The sequence below is a fragment of the Chaetodon trifascialis genome, chromosome 10 (assembly GCF_039877785.1).
Source record: "Chaetodon trifascialis isolate fChaTrf1 chromosome 10, fChaTrf1.hap1, whole genome shotgun sequence".
NCBI classification, from domain to species: Eukaryota; Metazoa; Chordata; class Actinopteri; order Chaetodontiformes; family Chaetodontidae; genus Chaetodon; species Chaetodon trifascialis.
The window spans coordinates 21,692,013-21,709,673 of NC_092065.1; the positions used below are offsets into that span (position 1 = coordinate 21,692,013).

The window sequence follows — 17,661 nt, forward strand, 5'->3', positions numbered from 1 at the left end:
GTTTAGCAAGTGAAGGACTGCTCATTGGTTCCTGCCAGGAAAGGATACCAGTGCTTCACTCCAAGAATGTATAAACTCAAAAGCATCCCATGAAATAATGTTGAATGACAGTATTGTGATGAGTATGATATTAATCACAGAGAAGGAGACCACAAAATTTAAAGGCAACAAAGTTTAGCAAAATTACCATACAAGTTAGAGGCAATTGAACGTAACCTTTTTTGTTTTGCTTTTGAGTTTTTTCAACTGAGTTGAGTTAATTTAATTGAGATATGTTACAGTAACATAAAATAGCACAATGCAACAGTTAAGGTATGTCAAATATATCAGTTTGGACCAATAACTTCCCATCTAAAGTATAAATAATTACAAATGCAATGTCTACAGTCAAAACATTTTTATTTTATTAAAACACATATCAAATCTTTGCAACCAGGCCAAGTAAATGGGAACTGCTTTGACCGATAGCTGTTCCAGTCTTTGCATTCAGCTTGTGTTGTAACATAGTATACTAGCATGGATCACATCTTTAACACCAAAATACATTGAAGTAGCGTTTAGGGAGATCTGAGAAGAATTCTGTGGGAGACGTGAGCATAGTGAGATGGAGTTAAAGGGAAAAGTCAGGACTTTGACTGTAAGACTACAAGAAAACAAGAGGTGGGTCAAGGAGGTTGAGCAATCTATACCAAGATAAAATACAGAACATAAGAACATTCACAGTTCCCATAAGAGGAACTCATGGCTTGAAATAAAATCACACTACACTAGTGTGATCCAACAAAATCTAACAATAAAATAACCAGGTTACTTAGATCCAGAACTTTCACAAACAGTCACAAAATGATGAGCAAAGGCTTTATGCATCAGAATATTGCCCAATGGTATGTGTCATCAATTTACACATAGTCAAACCTAAACATAAGCCATGTGGTTACGAAAATGCAATAAGGTGCAGCATAAATGTCAGGGAGTATTCAGTCACATCCGAGTGCGAGAGGTATTGTTGCAAGAGCATTTACCCAAGAAGTCCTGAACACAGTTTCCCTACCATAATCACAGTAATACACCAATTAAGTACGTCAAAATGATTTTGGAATGTGCTTCCAATAATATACAGAGAGAGAGGAATATTGCCAGGGGTTAAAGGGAGTGACTGGAACATGAATGTACATGAATGCAGCTGCGTATAGCAAGCATATACATAGCAAACAGAGGGTATTAACTCTGAGTCAAAAAAGTTGGGATGCTGTGTAAAACATAACAGAACGTGACGAGGCAATATTGGGAATTATTAGACTTCAAAGTTGAGTTTAGCAGATGCTCGTGGGCTGTGACTCAGAGGGGACGGGGAGGTAGAAGTTCTATTTTGTCTGCATGAAACAGGTATGCAACCTATGCAGGTACTCTTTCCTAGAAAATTTCGTGTTGCACCTTGATAGCAATTGAAACAATACTGTCCTATGGGAACATAGGCAGGGTTAAAGGTGGCAACTGCTTGTTGTGTCGTGGCTCAGCACAGTCTATTTAGCATCAGTCTTGTAAAATGAACCTGTCTGGCAAACTGAATGCAGGGATTAACGCTAGTCTGCTTAGTTACGACCTAGTAGTTGGAAACCTTAGTACAATTTATAGTACCGATGGCACTGTCATACTGATAGCAATGTTGTTAGTTTTCGTTAACAATGGTTTCATTGTAATTCATCCAGCAAGCTGTCAAGACATTTCACTCAAAACCAAAACTGTCAACTCCATGGCAGCACCAATATTAAAAGTCAGGGGAAACTTCTGGGAACCACGAATGTACATACAAACTTGTGCCGATATATCTAGTAGACAAAACAGGTGCAGGAATCTGACTCTGAAGCAGAGTGGTCAGCAGTGAACTGACAGGGGAGGATGTCAGGCTTGACATTTGTAGAACCATAGGTGAGTGTGAAATGAAATCTGCCAAAACAACAAGGCCCACCTGGCTTGCAGGGAGTTAAAACGCTTGCTGGTCTGGATGTAGGATAAGTTTTTGCGGTCGGTCCACATGACGAAGGAATGTACAGAACCTTCCAATCAGTGACGCCATTCCTCAAGGGCCAGCTTGACTGCCAGGAATTCTTGGTTACCTATGTCATAATTTCTTTCTGCAGATGAAATCTTCCAAGAAAAGAATGCACATGGGTGAAGCTTCTGATCAAAGGGCGAACATTGTGAAAGAACAGCACCCACCATGTTGCCAGATGCATCCACCTCCATGATAAACTACACCTCAGGGTCTGGATGAGGGATGACTGGAGCTGAAGTGAAACAGCATTTCAGTTCCTGTCTCAGAGGTCTAACAGAACAGAGTGGAGGTTAAGGTGGTGAGAGGTGCTGCCAGAGGACTACAGCTGTAGAACAATCATCTGTAGAAATTGGCAAATTCCAGGAAGCTGAACCGAAAGGTTCTGCAAGCTCCGAGGTCACCATCATAAGGGACAGGAGCAGGGACAAAAGGGCTTACGGGACAGAGGAGAGGGACTGTGGTCTGGCAGCAAAGGGGTGGGTGCTGGGTGTGTGCTCTGGACAGTGAGTTGATGTTGCAGGTTCGACAAGGTCTGCAACAACTCTATTAATTAACAGAGTTTCAGGACTTGGTTGTGTTGTCCAAGCAGGGCGTCTTAGGTGCAGACACCGACAAGGAGATAAGAATAAGGTAAAAGATCATTATTGCAGAGCATGGGAAGACAGGCTGCAGGTTTTAGTGGAAGCCTAAGATGGTAGCTGAGATCCAGGAACTGAGGCTGGTGCAAGGGCAGTTAAGGGCAGGGAAGCAGGTCTAGACTGAAATCTGAGGCAGCTGAGTAATGCACGAATCCAGGGCGGAGCAGCAGCCAAAAATGAAATAGAAGATAAATTAATGCGGCTTTAATGTCAAAATTGTGATAGACATGAAGCTGACTTTAGGGGTTAGCTATTCATAGCATTTTTTCTTTGGAGTGATCTTTGGAACTATACTTGCTTTTGTGTCTTGATAATGTTATCATTACATTTTACTTTCCTGTTTTGATGCCTGTTTATTCTAGGTTTTTATTCCTTACCATAACTCTTGCTGAATAATACCGCAATTGCTTTTGCTGTATATTCTATTTTATCTTTAAAGTAAAGTAAAGCATAACTTTCATTTCAAATAAATGATTGATGTTTAAAATTATTTATGACCCACAATCCTTTGTGCAGTGAAAAAGACATACCCTCGGTCACGTGGTATTGTCACTGAGGCGGAAATGAAAGTTAACTAGCGACAGCAGCGGAGCACAGCTGAAAAAGGTACGGGAAAGATTACATTTAAGCCTAACTTATTAGTGTTTCAGTAGATGTAGCGTGTTCTGACATGAACCACGTTACTAACAATGCTGCTTTACTTGTTGTCAGGTGATTAGAATAGATTTTATCGCTGTGTCCTTTTATTAAATCTCCATACGAAGCTTGCTCGCTAACAGTTAGCTTCTCATAGATCAAGTTCGCCAGAATTGGCCACACTGGACCGGACATGTCTCGACGTCCCCTTCAAAACAAATGTAAAAGAATGACCACGGTGGTAGAAAACATGTACTGACTGAAAAGGAGAGCTTCGTGTTGTTATTTTCTTTCAGTAAAAAATCACTTCTATATGTAGTTGTGTATTCTGTATTTACGTTGTATTAGCCGTACCATGTTGCAAAATAAATGTGTTTTTCAGTTGAGATTTAGTTTGGAAAAAGTGACCGGAAGTGAACGTTTTCTTAGCCTCGCTTCACCGTGATGCATAGAAATTCCTTGATCATCTTCCGTGTTTGTGTTTTGTGCGCAGCAGCCAAGGGTATTTAAATAGGAGGCAATGATATCTCTTCAGCAGAGACAGTCCCATCCTCATTAGTCTAATTTAAGTTTAGTCAGGATCCACTGTGTCGCGGGTTTAAGCTCAGCCTGCGTAGCCGGCCAGCTGGTTTCACAAGGTTGACGGAAGATGCTGTGCGCTTTTGTTGTGATTGCTGTGATCCGTTTGTCTGCATCCCGGAGCCAGACCTCAGGTGGTCATTTGGTTAATGCAGTACTTACTAGTTCGCTTTTATTATGACCAGGTCATATCTGGCCATGCATCACTGAGTTTTGTCTGGTCTCAGCCAACAGCCAATAGCAGTCACCTTGGTGCTGCAGCAAGTGACGTTACACTGTTAACCTGATGAGGATCCCCTTCACAGACCAGTTTCATGGTTAAGAGCCTTTCCTGATATACAAAGTACAAATCAATATGAACAATGGCTTCAGTCTAGAGTGTAGTTTTACTGCGCACTGTCCTTGCATACGCAGTCCCCATTGTGTTCAGTCCAGCAAGCATCTCTGACTTTGCTCAAGGTGATGTTCACAGGGTCTAATGAAAGTCTTGGCACTCACTATGTCTGATGAGGGGGACAAGTCTCTGCATTTATTGAGGCTGCTAAATCTACCGACAGCATGTGCTGAATTTTGTAGCTGTTCTCTTGTTGCGATGAATTGACGGTAGTGTATGTTGTAATATTGTTTGTGTGGTTGCGTTACAGAGCTGTGAAGTCATGGCAGCTGCCAGCGTGAGCAGACCTGGCGGTACCCAGACCACTGAAAAGTCTCAGCTGATCTTGAAAGGTAACGGTCATTTTTTATGTCTTGTCACTGACTAACTGGGACGTACTGATGAAATGTAATGGCGTGGTAGTTGCTTCCAAAATGAAGAACTTCCTATACTGCAGCGTCGCAAGAAAAAATGTGCGTGGTCCATCTCAGATTGAGTAAAAGCAGCTTTCTGTTGACACTTTCTCATTTATTTGTGTGTGTGTATGTTCATGGTGCACACGAGGCAGTGTGATGTCCATCATAACATTAACATCTCCTTTCTGCATGACACATCAAATATTGAAAGCTCGCTTTTTCAAATGTGGTTACTTCCCTTTTGAAAATGATGTTCAACCTGACACCTCACAGACCATTTTCCTCTGCTCAGTTTTGCACTTGTTACTCACGGTCTGAAGGCCATTTTTGTAGCCTCTCTCCCTTTGTTTACACAGCCCACCTGCTGCTCAGACTTTGCACGGTGCAGCAGTTTCACAGCATTTCTCCAGTGGTAAAGGCATTAGGACAAATCATATGGTGTCTAATTGATATTTATTTGTGTATGCTGTATGCTTATGCTGACCAGTGTAACAGTACAGTAGAGTTGTTTCCAGCTATTGTTCATCTTACATTCACATGGGAAGCCTTGATGATTGAGATCTGCGACCTGCTCAGATCAGACTTTTTCCTGTCTGTCCTCCTTTCCATTTTTTAATGCTTTCATTCACATCGTTTAAGTGCTGCTTGTATTGAAACGACATTCCACATCATTATGCCACCTGACACCTCTCTGCCCAGCAGCCGAACACCTCCATCACAGCTGTCTCCTACACAAAGGAATGACAAATGCTGCATTGGATTTATGTAAAATTCACATGATTTCTGATCAATTTTCATCGCCGCAGATCAGCTTTAGGAGCCGAGTAAAATATCAGATTCAGCTAGGTTTTCTTTTTTCCAAGTGTCTTTAAAACAACACTTGCAGTATGAAGGGAAAATGCAGATTTTGTCCACTTTCACCTGCAGTGTGAATGTATTAAATAGAGAGTAGGGTGGCCGTGCCCATGTTGGTTTTGACTGATAATAGTATGCGACTAAAAAGGATTATTTTGGTGTGAATTTCCTTTTAGGACAGCGTACGTTGTAGTTTTGCACCAAACAGCAGGCAACATAAGCAACTAGCTAGTAAACATACTGGAACATTTAACGGATAAAGAGTCAGATATTTTTCTGTGGAGGTGGAGGAGGCCAAAACAGAACTAAAAGAAGTGAGACTTCAATTCATCAGGTGGCCAAAACATGACTTGACATTTGACTTGTCTCTGCTGTCCCCAAGTGGACAAAAAAATCTGTTAATAAGATAACCATCTTAACTTACATCTTAAAGTACATCATGATTTCATGTTTTGGCTAAGTCCATATAATATGAACATGTGTTGATAGTTGATCAGGTGAACTTGTGAGAAAAGCTGCACATCCAGCAGTGACGGAGCATCTTATCATTCATTTGGAGTTGTGTTTATGGGTTCCTGATGAATGAAAAACCGGCATGCACTCTCTTTTAGCTCTGCTTTTGGTCTCTACCCACTCCCGAGGGAAATATTTGGCTGCTCAGCAGCAAAATGTTCCACTGTGTTCACCAGCTAGTCTCTAACTGTGTCTGCCATTTGGTGCTGAGCAGATAGTGTGCAGCGTGTTTTTAGAGCTTTTTCTCTTCTCTTGGGTGTTCTGAGTCGTAGTTTCCCAACACCATCTTCCACACACTTGTGACTACAATGTTTTGTATTGTGTTATTGTTTTGCTTGAAATCTAAACCAAGTCCAACAACATTGTAAATCATTTAGTGCTATAATATGTTGTGGTCAATGTATACTTAAGTCTTAGCATGAAGCCCTGGAGTCTCCCCAAAGCCTTGTTTTCCTAGCAACAGTCCGAACTACAATATGACCAAGGTTTAGCTTTTTTCTCTCTTCTAGACAAACCCTGCTCTTATTTCCCCTCATTCACAATTCAATCATAACCCCTGAGTGTCGTTCACTGTTGATCGTTTGAGCTCTGACTCACCTCCTCTTTTACTTCTCTATTGATCTGCTCTTAAACGCCGTCTACCTTTTCTCCACCCCTCTCACTCTGTGGAAACCTACTTTTGATTCTGCCGTCTCTGGCACTCTTCCACCCCTTTGTGTCATTTCCTTCTCCTCTTCAGAGAACTGTGGATGAGTCACATTTTTTGTGCCAGATGTTTATGAGCTCAGAGATCGTCAACCTGTGTCAGCCGGCGCAAACCTGCTAATGTCTCGTCTGTGATAGCAGGGAGTTCAGACAGAAGCCTTTTTCTCTGTCATCATTTATTCATCCAGCCACTCGTCCTGATCGGATGCAGCCTGAGAAACACTTCCAGGCTGCGTGCTCTTCAGTCTGCAATCCAGAAATGATTGAGGACGAACAAATCATCTCTCATATGACTGACACATGCTGTAACAAGATTCTCAGCAGGCCTACCAGAATTCAGAGCCACTAAGCCTGTCTAAGCCCAGCTGTAGACTTTTAGCACAGTTGCAGGGCTTCCAGTAGTGTGAGATTCAGTGAAATGTCATGAAACGCAGAGCAGCACATTCAGGGAGGGTCAGAGTTTCATCAGTTCTCAGTTCATTTCAATCATTCATATCATGAGGTTGTTATAGTCCAGCTGGTGAGTCACAGCCTGAATAAACCTGAAAGCGAAAAGACTTTTAGAAGCATTCTAACGTAGGGATTGGAAGTCCTTGAAAAGTCGTCTGCAGTGCGAACACGTCCCTCCCTGCAGAGTCCACGCACTGGTCGCTGGTATTTTTTAACATTGAGACTCTGTTGGGACTGTTAAACGATTTTCCCAAACCCCAGTCTGCACAGCTGATGTTTTCCTTTCTTCCACTGGAGGGCGATGTTTATATTTGTCAGTTAGCCTGCCCTGCCGCCAACACACAAGTTGGGTCCCAAATCCATACAGTTTATGTAGTGTGTTCACGTGGGATAAGTGACAAACCGAAGAATACTGAAAACAGTCAGCTTGCGTGCTGAAAAACCCCAAAGTGTTGATGGCAATGCACAAAGGAAATGCACACACAGCTGGAAAAAAATAAAGCAGATTGTGAATGGTGGTGAAACGGCTCCTGAAGAGCAAAAAAACAAAACGCTTCTAAAGTTACAGTACGAATGATGGCCGTCAGCGGAAGGGTTATATAATTTCCTGTTAGTATAAAACAGTGAAGCACAGTATGTTGAAAGCTTTACTACAAACTGCAAATACCGTATACTGAAGTGGTGCTTCTAGACGCAGACATCAGTACCTCTCTGTGAACCGTAACAAAGTGAAGCACTCTGTGAGACTGCTGCAATGAATCTGAATCACCTCAAGTACAAGCCTGTTAGGAGACTCGAGGCGGTAAATAGACCTATGGAAATTAAATTTGAAAAATATGCTAATTTTAACATTATGTGATGAAGCGTACAGTTAATAAAAAAATGAAAGTTTTAGCTCTTGATGCTGGAGAGCTCTCTGCTTTCACTTTGCTGCTGGTGTATGAGGTTGCGATAACGGCAAGTTATGATGCGTCACGTAGCTTCCCTTTAGCACTGAAACTGACACATCAGAGGTAGATGATTGGCACAAACATATCCAACAAAATATCAGTCGCCCCCCCCACCACCACCGCAGATTTCACACATTTTTGCCTTCCACCTGTCTCTATCATATAGGCTAAAAAGCCCCCCCCCCCCGAAAAAAAAAAATGGAGCATTTAGACAGACAAGATCATTTCGTTTCGTGCACCACATTGCATTACAAGCACACTTCATTAGCCTTACATTACAATGCATGTGCACGCACCCACCCAAAGACATTAAGGAGTCCACATTTACCCTTACAGACATCAGCACACATACGCAAACGCTTCATGGTGGGAATGCGATCGGATGGACCTGACCGCATCTGGAGGTGGTCTGGCTCGCATCGTGTTTGGATCTTAGGTAGATGTAAATGAATCCGCGCGACATGCTGGAATCCGCACACAGCGAAACAATGATACAGATGTTTGTGTCAACACAAAGACAAGATCGGATCGTTCATTGTCACAGATAACTCCAGATGTCATTTTAATACCAGGTGTAAATTGGCTGTTTCTGAAGACAAGGATCTTATTCTAGGTACAATTACCAGCTGATAACCTGAGAGGACTGACTGGATTGTAGTCAGTGAGCAAAGACAACAAACTGAATTTGTATGTCATTGTGAAGAACTGCAGTAACGTTTGTCTTTGCTTGTACACATGAGGATGCTGGCTGCTGTGTCCTCTGCTCGACGCTCAAATTACAGGCCTTCTATCTGCGGATGACTTCGTTTTAGGGGCCCCATCTCTCTGTTTGCCACAGAGGTGGACAGCATGTTATTGAAAAGAAATCGTTGATGAGGTGTTGTTGATGTGAAAGCTAAACCTCTGACCTTTAACACACACACGAAATAGAAATCGGTTGCCTTTTTGTGGTCGGATTGCGGCCGCAGTCTCACAGCGTGGACCCTCGTCTGTTCCATCCCGCTTTCTTCAATGTGACACTGTTGCGAAATCGAGCTCTGTGTTGTTGTTTGTTCCTTTCGATGAAGCAGTTTTACACAAAGAGCACCCTTTCACTCCCTGTTCATTCTAATGTATTCCTCCTTTAATCTGCGCGTGTGTGTGTTTGTGTGTGCGCGCAGTGGTTTCAGCGAAGCCCCAGTCTCCCAAGCTGCCAAACCGTCACTCTCGGCTCAGCTCCTTCGTCGAGGTGACTGCTGACGGCCTGACCAGTGAAACCAAAAAGACAGGCAAACGCAGCGGGCACCTTGAGCTGCAGTGGAATGAAGACCTCACCCTGTGAGAACACCACCATCACACACACACATACACACACACACACACACACACACACACACACACACACACATTTATACAATCCTTATTGTATTTCAGCTGCTTCTGCTGTAAAAATCTAGCCTAGTTTATTAAAAGTAAAACATTTAAATCCATTGTTATTATTTCATATAGCACAGCGAAATGATCCTGTTAGCTCATAGCTGGTGTGTTTTTCATGCTGTTGTTCCTGTAGACCTGATTAGGTTAACATACTGGCATGCAGTATTTGTTCTTTTGGAGTGATGTTGGTGTGGCAACAGGGTCCAGCTGGTAATGTGTGTTCACGTGTGTTCGTTTTGCCTTCTGTCTCGCAGCAATGTGACGCCTCAGAGTCGTCTGGATCTGAAGCTGTGGAGCTGCCACACCCTGAGGAAGGAGCTACTGGGCAGCGCCACCATAGACCTGCTGGACACACTGCGCACACACGATGGCAAGAGTAAGGGCACGCACACACACAGGAACAAATGGAGAAAAAGGCTCTTCACAGTGTTTAATGAGATAAATTCTAACTTATAAGCAGTATATTAACAAAGGAGAACGATAGATGAGAGAGGAGAAGGAGAATAGAGGAGAGGAGGCTAAGTGTCCCCAGTGCTCGCTCCACATGAAGCACCCCGGGCCTACATTACATCACTTCCAGCAAACGTCACAGAGAACAATGAGGGCAAAACAGCACCAGTGATCTATTTAGCTCAATATTCTCTGGTCTTGCTCAACTGGAAACACCAAAACACAGAATACATCAGCATGTTGTTCACTACAGAGCTGGTTTGTAACCTGTACCAACAACATTATCTTCACCTCACCCGTCTGTCCTCCGCTGATACTGAGAACTGATACTGAAACTGTAATTAACCTGAATAGAATAGTTAATATTTTAATCTTGCAGTCTGATTATAGAAGAGGTTAAATCGAGCCGAGCAGCCGTCTTTCAGCCCCTGACGGTCTTGTGTACTTGGTGCTTGTCAGTCTTCACCTCTTCACCTGAAGCCGCTGTGAACCCATGAAATGTTAGTCGGCTCTGATGTCTAGTTTTTGCTCATCTCAGACCCCTTCCACCTCAGACCCCTCCACTGTGGAAGCTGATACACTGTGGGCTCACGCTGTTGTCTCATCTCAGAGCAATAACAGAGGATGTCCGATTTCCTCCCCTCCATCTCTCCTCACCCTTCCCTCCAACCCCCGACACATTTGTCCTCCACCTTCTCAACCACGCATCATCATCTCTCTCTCTCTCTCTCTCTCTCTCTCTCTCTCTCTCTCTCTCTCTCTCTCTCACTCTCTCTGTCGCTCTCTCTCTGTCGCTCCACCTCCCCCTCTAGTGGAGAACGTCCAGCTGAGTCTGGTGCTGCAGACGGAGAACAAAGGCTCGGTTGTAGCGGGAGGCGAGCTCAACGTCTGTCTGGACGGCATGGTTGTTGATCTGGGCTCGCTGCCCAATGGCAGCACGGCAGCAGACAGTGAGTCCCGCCTTTACCACACACACGAACACACACACTCACAGAGAAGTGAAGGTAATAACACAGAAGGGTACATCCCAAGTCTCTTATTGGATATTTCCCTGATCCTCACTTGATCCAGAGGTTTTTTTTTTTTTTTTAGGTCTGAATAATAAAAAGACCACAAACAACTTTCTTCACTGAGGAGAAAGATGATTCTTTTCATGATCCTTATTCCCCCCATGAACTTTTATTATGGATAGAATTAAAGTCAGAGAGAAGCGGTCAGCAATAAACACCTTTCCCATCATTTAATGTCATTTCCATTCAGTTTGATTTGGTTACATAATTAAAATTTTCCCTCAAACATTTAGCCTAATAAATAACTTCCAGTGTTCAGAAGACACCATGATCAAATTCTGGGTTATCTCATAATGAAATCACAATGAGAATATCAATAAATAGCATCCTGCCAATAGAAGCGGTTCCTGTGCCTCTGAGAGGGATGTAGCTGGCAGTATAAATCCAGAATGCAGGTTGTTATTCATGTGCAGGTGTTTGTTGAACAGGTAAAGAGCAGAGAAAACACTGCTGCTCTGGCTGCGTGCCTTTGCTAGTATTAGCGCAGCGCTCATGGATGCGACTTCACGTGACGCTTCAGAGGAAAGGATGGCTCATTTCTCTAAAAGCAGAAACTGAATTTTTTTCCTCACGTGGTGACGTGGTGGGGGAAATGTGGATGCAGTTTAGGAGACGTGGGATATACGCTCACACTAAGGCCATGTGCGCAGACATATCGGCCACTCCAGAGCGGTGATTTTTTAAGTTTTCTAGAAAAGCAAAAACTTCCTTAAAGAAGCAACAAAAGATAAAAGTGAAAAAGGCACAGATACAGATGGACCAAAAATATTGCAAATCAGCCACAACAGCTCTCAACCAGTGAGCTCATTACAAACATTATCAACTTTGTGGATGAACAGAAATATACACGACAAAGCTGATATCAAGAGCAGTTTGGAAATCCAAGCTTTTCAGTCTTCGGTGAAGATGTGTTAGTGAGCACGCACAGTTTTCCCACAGAAATCCAGACAGCCTATTAGTACAGAATACACCACAATATTAAACCATTTCTCTTCCTCTGACTCTTTCCCTTCCTGTCTCTATTAAATGTCCATTAACATTGCCAACAGCCTCATAAACACATACACACACATGCACATGCGTTTGTTTGTACAGTAGGATGCTTGTGTGTCTCTCCACCCTGGTAATGAGCGTTTTCCCCACTTGGAAAAAGCCAGATGTTTGACACTGTGTGCATGGCAGCTCTCCAAAGTCACTTCTCACCCGCGTGGCTGCAAATTAATCACGTTCGGTCTTTGTTACGGTGAAATGAAGATTCAGCGTCTGTTTATGTGGTGACGGCATTGTATAAATGTGCACTTGTATAACACAGTATTATTTCATCACTTAAAGATGAATTTTGTTTCTAATCTTTACATTACAGTAAACAAATCGCTAGGATTTGATGTATAGATGAGGTTGATATAACTGTTGAGCCACGTAACTTTTTATATAATCTTGAGATTAAAAGTCTAAATGCTGTTCAATAACACATAAGAGAAAAACACTGAATGGTGTACACACTATTCTTCAGATATGAGAAGTGATCTTAAAACCTGGAGTCCTGTTCTTCTTCTGGTATTGTAGAAGATGCACAGTCCACTGCTGAAGCTTAATAATAGGTAATACTATAATACTATACTTAATAATACTTCTGCATTAAAGCCACAGTGTAGCTTCAGACGGCGGTGAGCTGTTGGATGACCTTAGTGTCATGGCTGACCAGTGCTTGCAGCCTTTTTTTTTCTATTTATGCATCTGTGACAGCCGTGGCCAGAGGCGTTTCGTTTTCCGACTGTCCAATTCTCATAATCTCCGGAATGCCTCGAGGGAATTTCTTCAAATTTGCCACTAACATCCACGTGGACTACGGGATGAACTGACTCGATTTTGGTTGTCAGAGGTCGAAGGTCACTGTAAGCTCACATGACACATTTTTGACCATAACTCAGGAATTCATGTTCTAATTATGACCAGATTTCACACACACTTGTCTCACAGGATAAAATGAAGAAGTGATGACATTTTTGATCTGAAAGGTCAAAGGTCAGCTTCACTGTGACATCATGATGTTCAGCGAAAACACTTTTCTGGCCATTATTCAACAACAACTCAACATTTGGTCAGTTGGAGTTGGAGGGAGACAACCATGAGGTGGTAATTGTAGTTTTACTCTAACACTGATTCTGGCGTTGCCCTCAGAAGTCAGGCTGTAATACAGAGCCCCTTCTGTCAGAGAACCAGGGTTACTTTAATAACCATCTAACCTTTGCATTTGAAGAATGAACCTGATTCTTTTCAGAATCCAATCTTCTGTTGTTTACTTCATCAAAAGTCATTCATGTCTTATTATCTGGACAGAACCACTATACCTCTTTGTGTTGTGGCATAAGCTGTAGAACCATTTCCAATCTGTAAGTGATCCAGGACGTGTCAGCTAGGATCGTGTCAATCTTAAACACATCTCCCTTTACTGGCCCCGCGTCAGCTCACCCCTGGCAGCACCTCTGCTTGTTCTCCCACTGCAGTGAATGTGTGATCTGTGCTGCGACAGCCTCACGCCTCAGGGCTCCTCTCGTCAGGAAAAGTTGGTGTTTCACGGAGCGGACTCAAATTAAAGTCTGATTGCACTTTTGCTATTTTAAACCGCAGACAGTGCAACACAGTTCGTTAAAATGTTAGCTCAGCAAAGCAGCCGCTTTTAAAGATGTCCCACTTTTTCTCTATGGGACTTTGATGTTTTATCTGCTGTTTTGAATATCACATATTGGCCTTATTCTGCACTGATTTCATTTATGACTGCTGGGTTATCTTTATTATTTAACTTTACAAACTGACTTACGTTTAGTGGAGTGGAATAGCGGAAGATAACAGCGCTTAAGTGTTTGAATGAAATTCAACCTGTTTGCCTTTAGTTGTTTGGTGTGTAGCCTCAGCTTCTTTCCTGCTCTGTGTCTAACCTGACACCAATAAGAAGCCAGTTTACATAAGAGTAAGAGGGAGCCTTTTTGTGTATTTATTTATTTCAGCTAACCCTGGCTTTCAGTGGACAGCTTGGACAATGTTTATGTAATGTGTCAGAAGGTTTTCTGTCCTGCCAAGAATAACATGTCAGGAATATTGTTAAATTTGAAGTAACTTAACACCAGGGCAAAATATTGACTATGTACAGCTGCACTGTTGCTACCACACTGTATCGACCTTCACCAACTTGCATTCACTGAACTTTAAAACGGACATTAGGGAACACCGGATCCCCATGTACATATGTTACAGTTCCCAAACCAATATAAAACCATTTCATAGCCCTTAGAGGAAGGATTTCAAACCCTCCACAGACTTATTGACTCTCAGTCAACAGTCTTTCCCGCTTCCAGGCTCTATGCTAACATTTTACTTTCCTTTATGGTTTGAAGGCAAATACTAGGTGTCTTTTTTACAAACATGCACAGTTATTAAGCCGCTTTTGAATCCATAGCCACGTCCATGCATCCATCTCCTCTCTGCATAACACACACACACACACACACACACACACACACACACACACACACACACACACACACACAAGGCTTTTCATAGAGCGCCACACAGAGCCCACAGTGTATTCTGCTGAATGAACACAGGGCCAGCAGTAAAGGCCAAGGCCTGCCTCAGCACCGGCTGTATAAATGTGTCTCTTTGTGACTGTTTAGATGTGAAGAGAGGTTAAGAGGAGGTGTGTTATAGGTGCTTGTGTTTGTGTGCATACTGTTGTACCACGTGTCTTCACAAGGACAGCAAGATGAGAAAACTCTAAAGGCTGAACGTTTTGCGAATGCTCCCTTTAGCGGGGAGGCTAGTTTAGGATTTAGATTTTGATTGAGGTTATGGTAAGACAAATTTTGATGGGCCAGTGTTTTTAATCTATGTCTGTGACTGGCTTTTTCCCCCATTACTGCATACTAGCACTCTAACTATAACTATAACTATTTTTTTTATATCATAATGGTTCCACCAGTGTTGGGAAAGTTCACCTTCTACATGAACTAGTTCAAAGGTCAGTTGACAAATTTTAAAATGAACTAGTTCAGTTCATAGCTCATAATTCAAAATTTTGAACCAAGTTTACCGTTCCAAAAATGAACTAGTTCATAGTTCTTTTTTCCCATTTGTCGGTGCGAGCTATTACTTTTCAAAATTATTGAAAAGAACCCATATAGAACCACAGACAGCAATTATTTTAGCAGTTTAACACTGTAACTATGCGTCAGATTTCATCTTCATGTCCAATTTTGAATCCTTATCCAGCCAGGGTTTACATTAGCATTGAGGGAACAGCATTTCCCCATTGTTGCTTTAACGCTTTGTTGCTGTCCATTCAGTCCACACTGCAGCTTTCACCCCATGTGACTGAAGTGCAGATTTTCTTTTTGAAAGCCAGCCGGCAAAGTTTGCACAGAAATGTAAGATTTTTCCCATCCTCACCGACCTTGTCATAAAACTCGTCTAAATGATCATACGACGCCTCCATGCTGCTTTGTCGCCTACATGCTGCTTTTTGTTTTGATGACGCATGCGGTGGCTGGTGTTGCCAGATTGGGTGTTTTTTCTGCTACATATTAAGGCCTGTTTACGGTGTGCCATTCACAGACACCAGAATGAACGAGTTCACAGTAATGTTCATCAGGCAGTGATACAGTACGTTCAGTTCACGTTCGCCCAAAACATGAACGAGTTCATGAACTCTCGTTCAATGAACGCGTTCAGGCACAACACTGATCCTAACTATCAGAAAGCCATTGATGAGTCAAGTTCTTCCTTTTTCTTAAAGGAAGCGCAAGATATAACCTGCTAGTTAGTGAGCTTTAGAGGTGCTGGTGTGCCCATTTTACTTCCTTTTGACAAGGCCAGATTAGCTGATTGGCCCTGTTGCTTGATGCTAAACCCAGCTAGCGTGCTGCTGACCCAGCTCCACGTATTGAGCTGATCTAACTTTCAGAAAGAAAGCGAATGAGCATATTTCTCAAAATGTGGGACTACATCTTTAAATGTAGGTAAGGGTCATGACATAGGGGAATGAATATGGTAAATGGGAGGTCATCAAAATGCAGTTGAACAAGCTGAGGTCTGTAATTTAGATGTGTGTGAAGGTCAAAGGTTAGCATAAAACGAATAGAGCTCTGCACCCTCACCAAGAGGGCTTTTTCTAATTTGTTTTTGAGAATGGTGTAATTGAGTTTCATTGCTTGCAGCTCGGCAGTACAATCACCTCCTGTCATCCCAAAGCAGTGTGCATGGTAGCAGGGGGAAGGGGGCTCATAGGGGCAGAGGTCGTGTCTGTGTGTGTGTGTGTGTGTGTATTTTCTGGGGGAGCAAAGGTTACTGAACAGAAGGCTGAAGTGTGCCCTCTAAAACCTGGCTTTCAAATTGAGGCACTTGTCTTTGCATTTGTGCGTTTCATGGCCTCATGGGTGCAGACGCAGGCGCGTGTTTTTCAGCTTGTGTGTGTATTTGTGGGTGTGCATGTACATATGTTTTACATTCTGCAGTGCGTGTGTGTGTGCAGGCATATATGGGCTGCCCGAAAGTTAAGTGTATAAAGGTGGAAGTGTGTTGCCTTCTGGTGGCGTTAAGGCGCTCTGTGTTCTCGCTCTGAACGCACCTCTGTTAGTTTGGAGCTTTTACTCATTTCCCCTGGCAGCTTTTCTGACACATACACACACACATGCGCGCGTGCACACACACACACACACACACACACACACACACACACACACACACACACACACAGCAGACTTCATAAACAAACCTTTGTATAGAAAGATGGGGAGAAACAGAAGCCAGAGCAGAGAGATTGCTACCATTGGCTCACATTGTAAAGGTTAGATGCTTACAGGCACACTCCACATGTACACAACTTCCCATCCCGCAGAAGCGGAGGCTGTTGAGATGTTTTTGTATCTTGAGATGGTTGCCGACTGGAAATTCTGTTTTACACACCTACATGCACGCTCACTCACGTACCCATTCACAGACACGCATGCCAGACCAGTAATTAGACTTTTGCCATTTAGAGGGAGGGGGTGATGAACTCCGTGAACAGGCTATGACACAATGGTTTCTCCTCAAGACCACTGTTTATTTTTCTGTATGTCCATCGGGTCTGCTCACAAGAAGCCCTTTCATAGCCACAAAACAGTACTCTGTGTGTGTGTGTGTGTGTGTGAGAGAGACTGAGCGAGTCAGTGAGAGATTACCTGCATGCATGACTCTAGATAGCAGGAAATATGTGTGTAAATACGGACACTGTTTGAGGCCGTCATGCATCTGGCATGGGTGTCTCACACATAGGAAGGTGCTGTGTTTGTGTGTGTAAAGGAGAAAGTGAGTGTTAATGAAAAGCATGCTATAGACGTGTGGTTTTCAGTCACAGTCGGGACTGAACATATAGTCGCACATTCCCTCACACCACCAAGACCGCATACCACTACACACACACACACACACACACACACACAAGGATGAATGGTTTCTATTAAACCACTAACTGCACTTCCATTGCCACATGTTTCGAGTCTGTATGGATTTGATTA

The 17,661-nt window shown here is 42.9% G+C and overlaps 1 protein-coding gene across 4 annotated transcripts in view; it reads left to right on the top strand.

The window, feature by feature from the left end:
- The first annotated feature begins 3,245 nt into the window (after nucleotides 1–3,245).
- wwp2 (WW domain containing E3 ubiquitin protein ligase 2) overlaps nucleotides 3,246–17,661 on the top strand; it is a 55,658-nt gene continuing 41,242 nt past the window's right edge. For 2 of the 4 annotated variants that reach the window (XM_070971698.1, XM_070971701.1), the window contains exons 1-5: nucleotides 3,246–3,300; nucleotides 4,554–4,635; nucleotides 9,332–9,488; nucleotides 9,842–9,963; nucleotides 10,850–10,987. In XM_070971698.1, coding sequence (XP_070827799.1) covers nucleotides 4,566–4,635; nucleotides 9,332–9,488; nucleotides 9,842–9,963; nucleotides 10,850–10,987 — 487 coding nt within the window. In that variant the 5' untranslated portion in view covers nucleotides 3,246–3,300; nucleotides 4,554–4,565. Of the gene's footprint in view, nucleotides 3,301–4,207; nucleotides 4,227–4,553; nucleotides 4,636–9,331; nucleotides 9,489–9,841; nucleotides 9,964–10,849; nucleotides 10,988–17,661 lie in introns of those variants that run through there. The other 2 variants (XM_070971697.1, XM_070971700.1) reach the window with 1 other exon arrangement.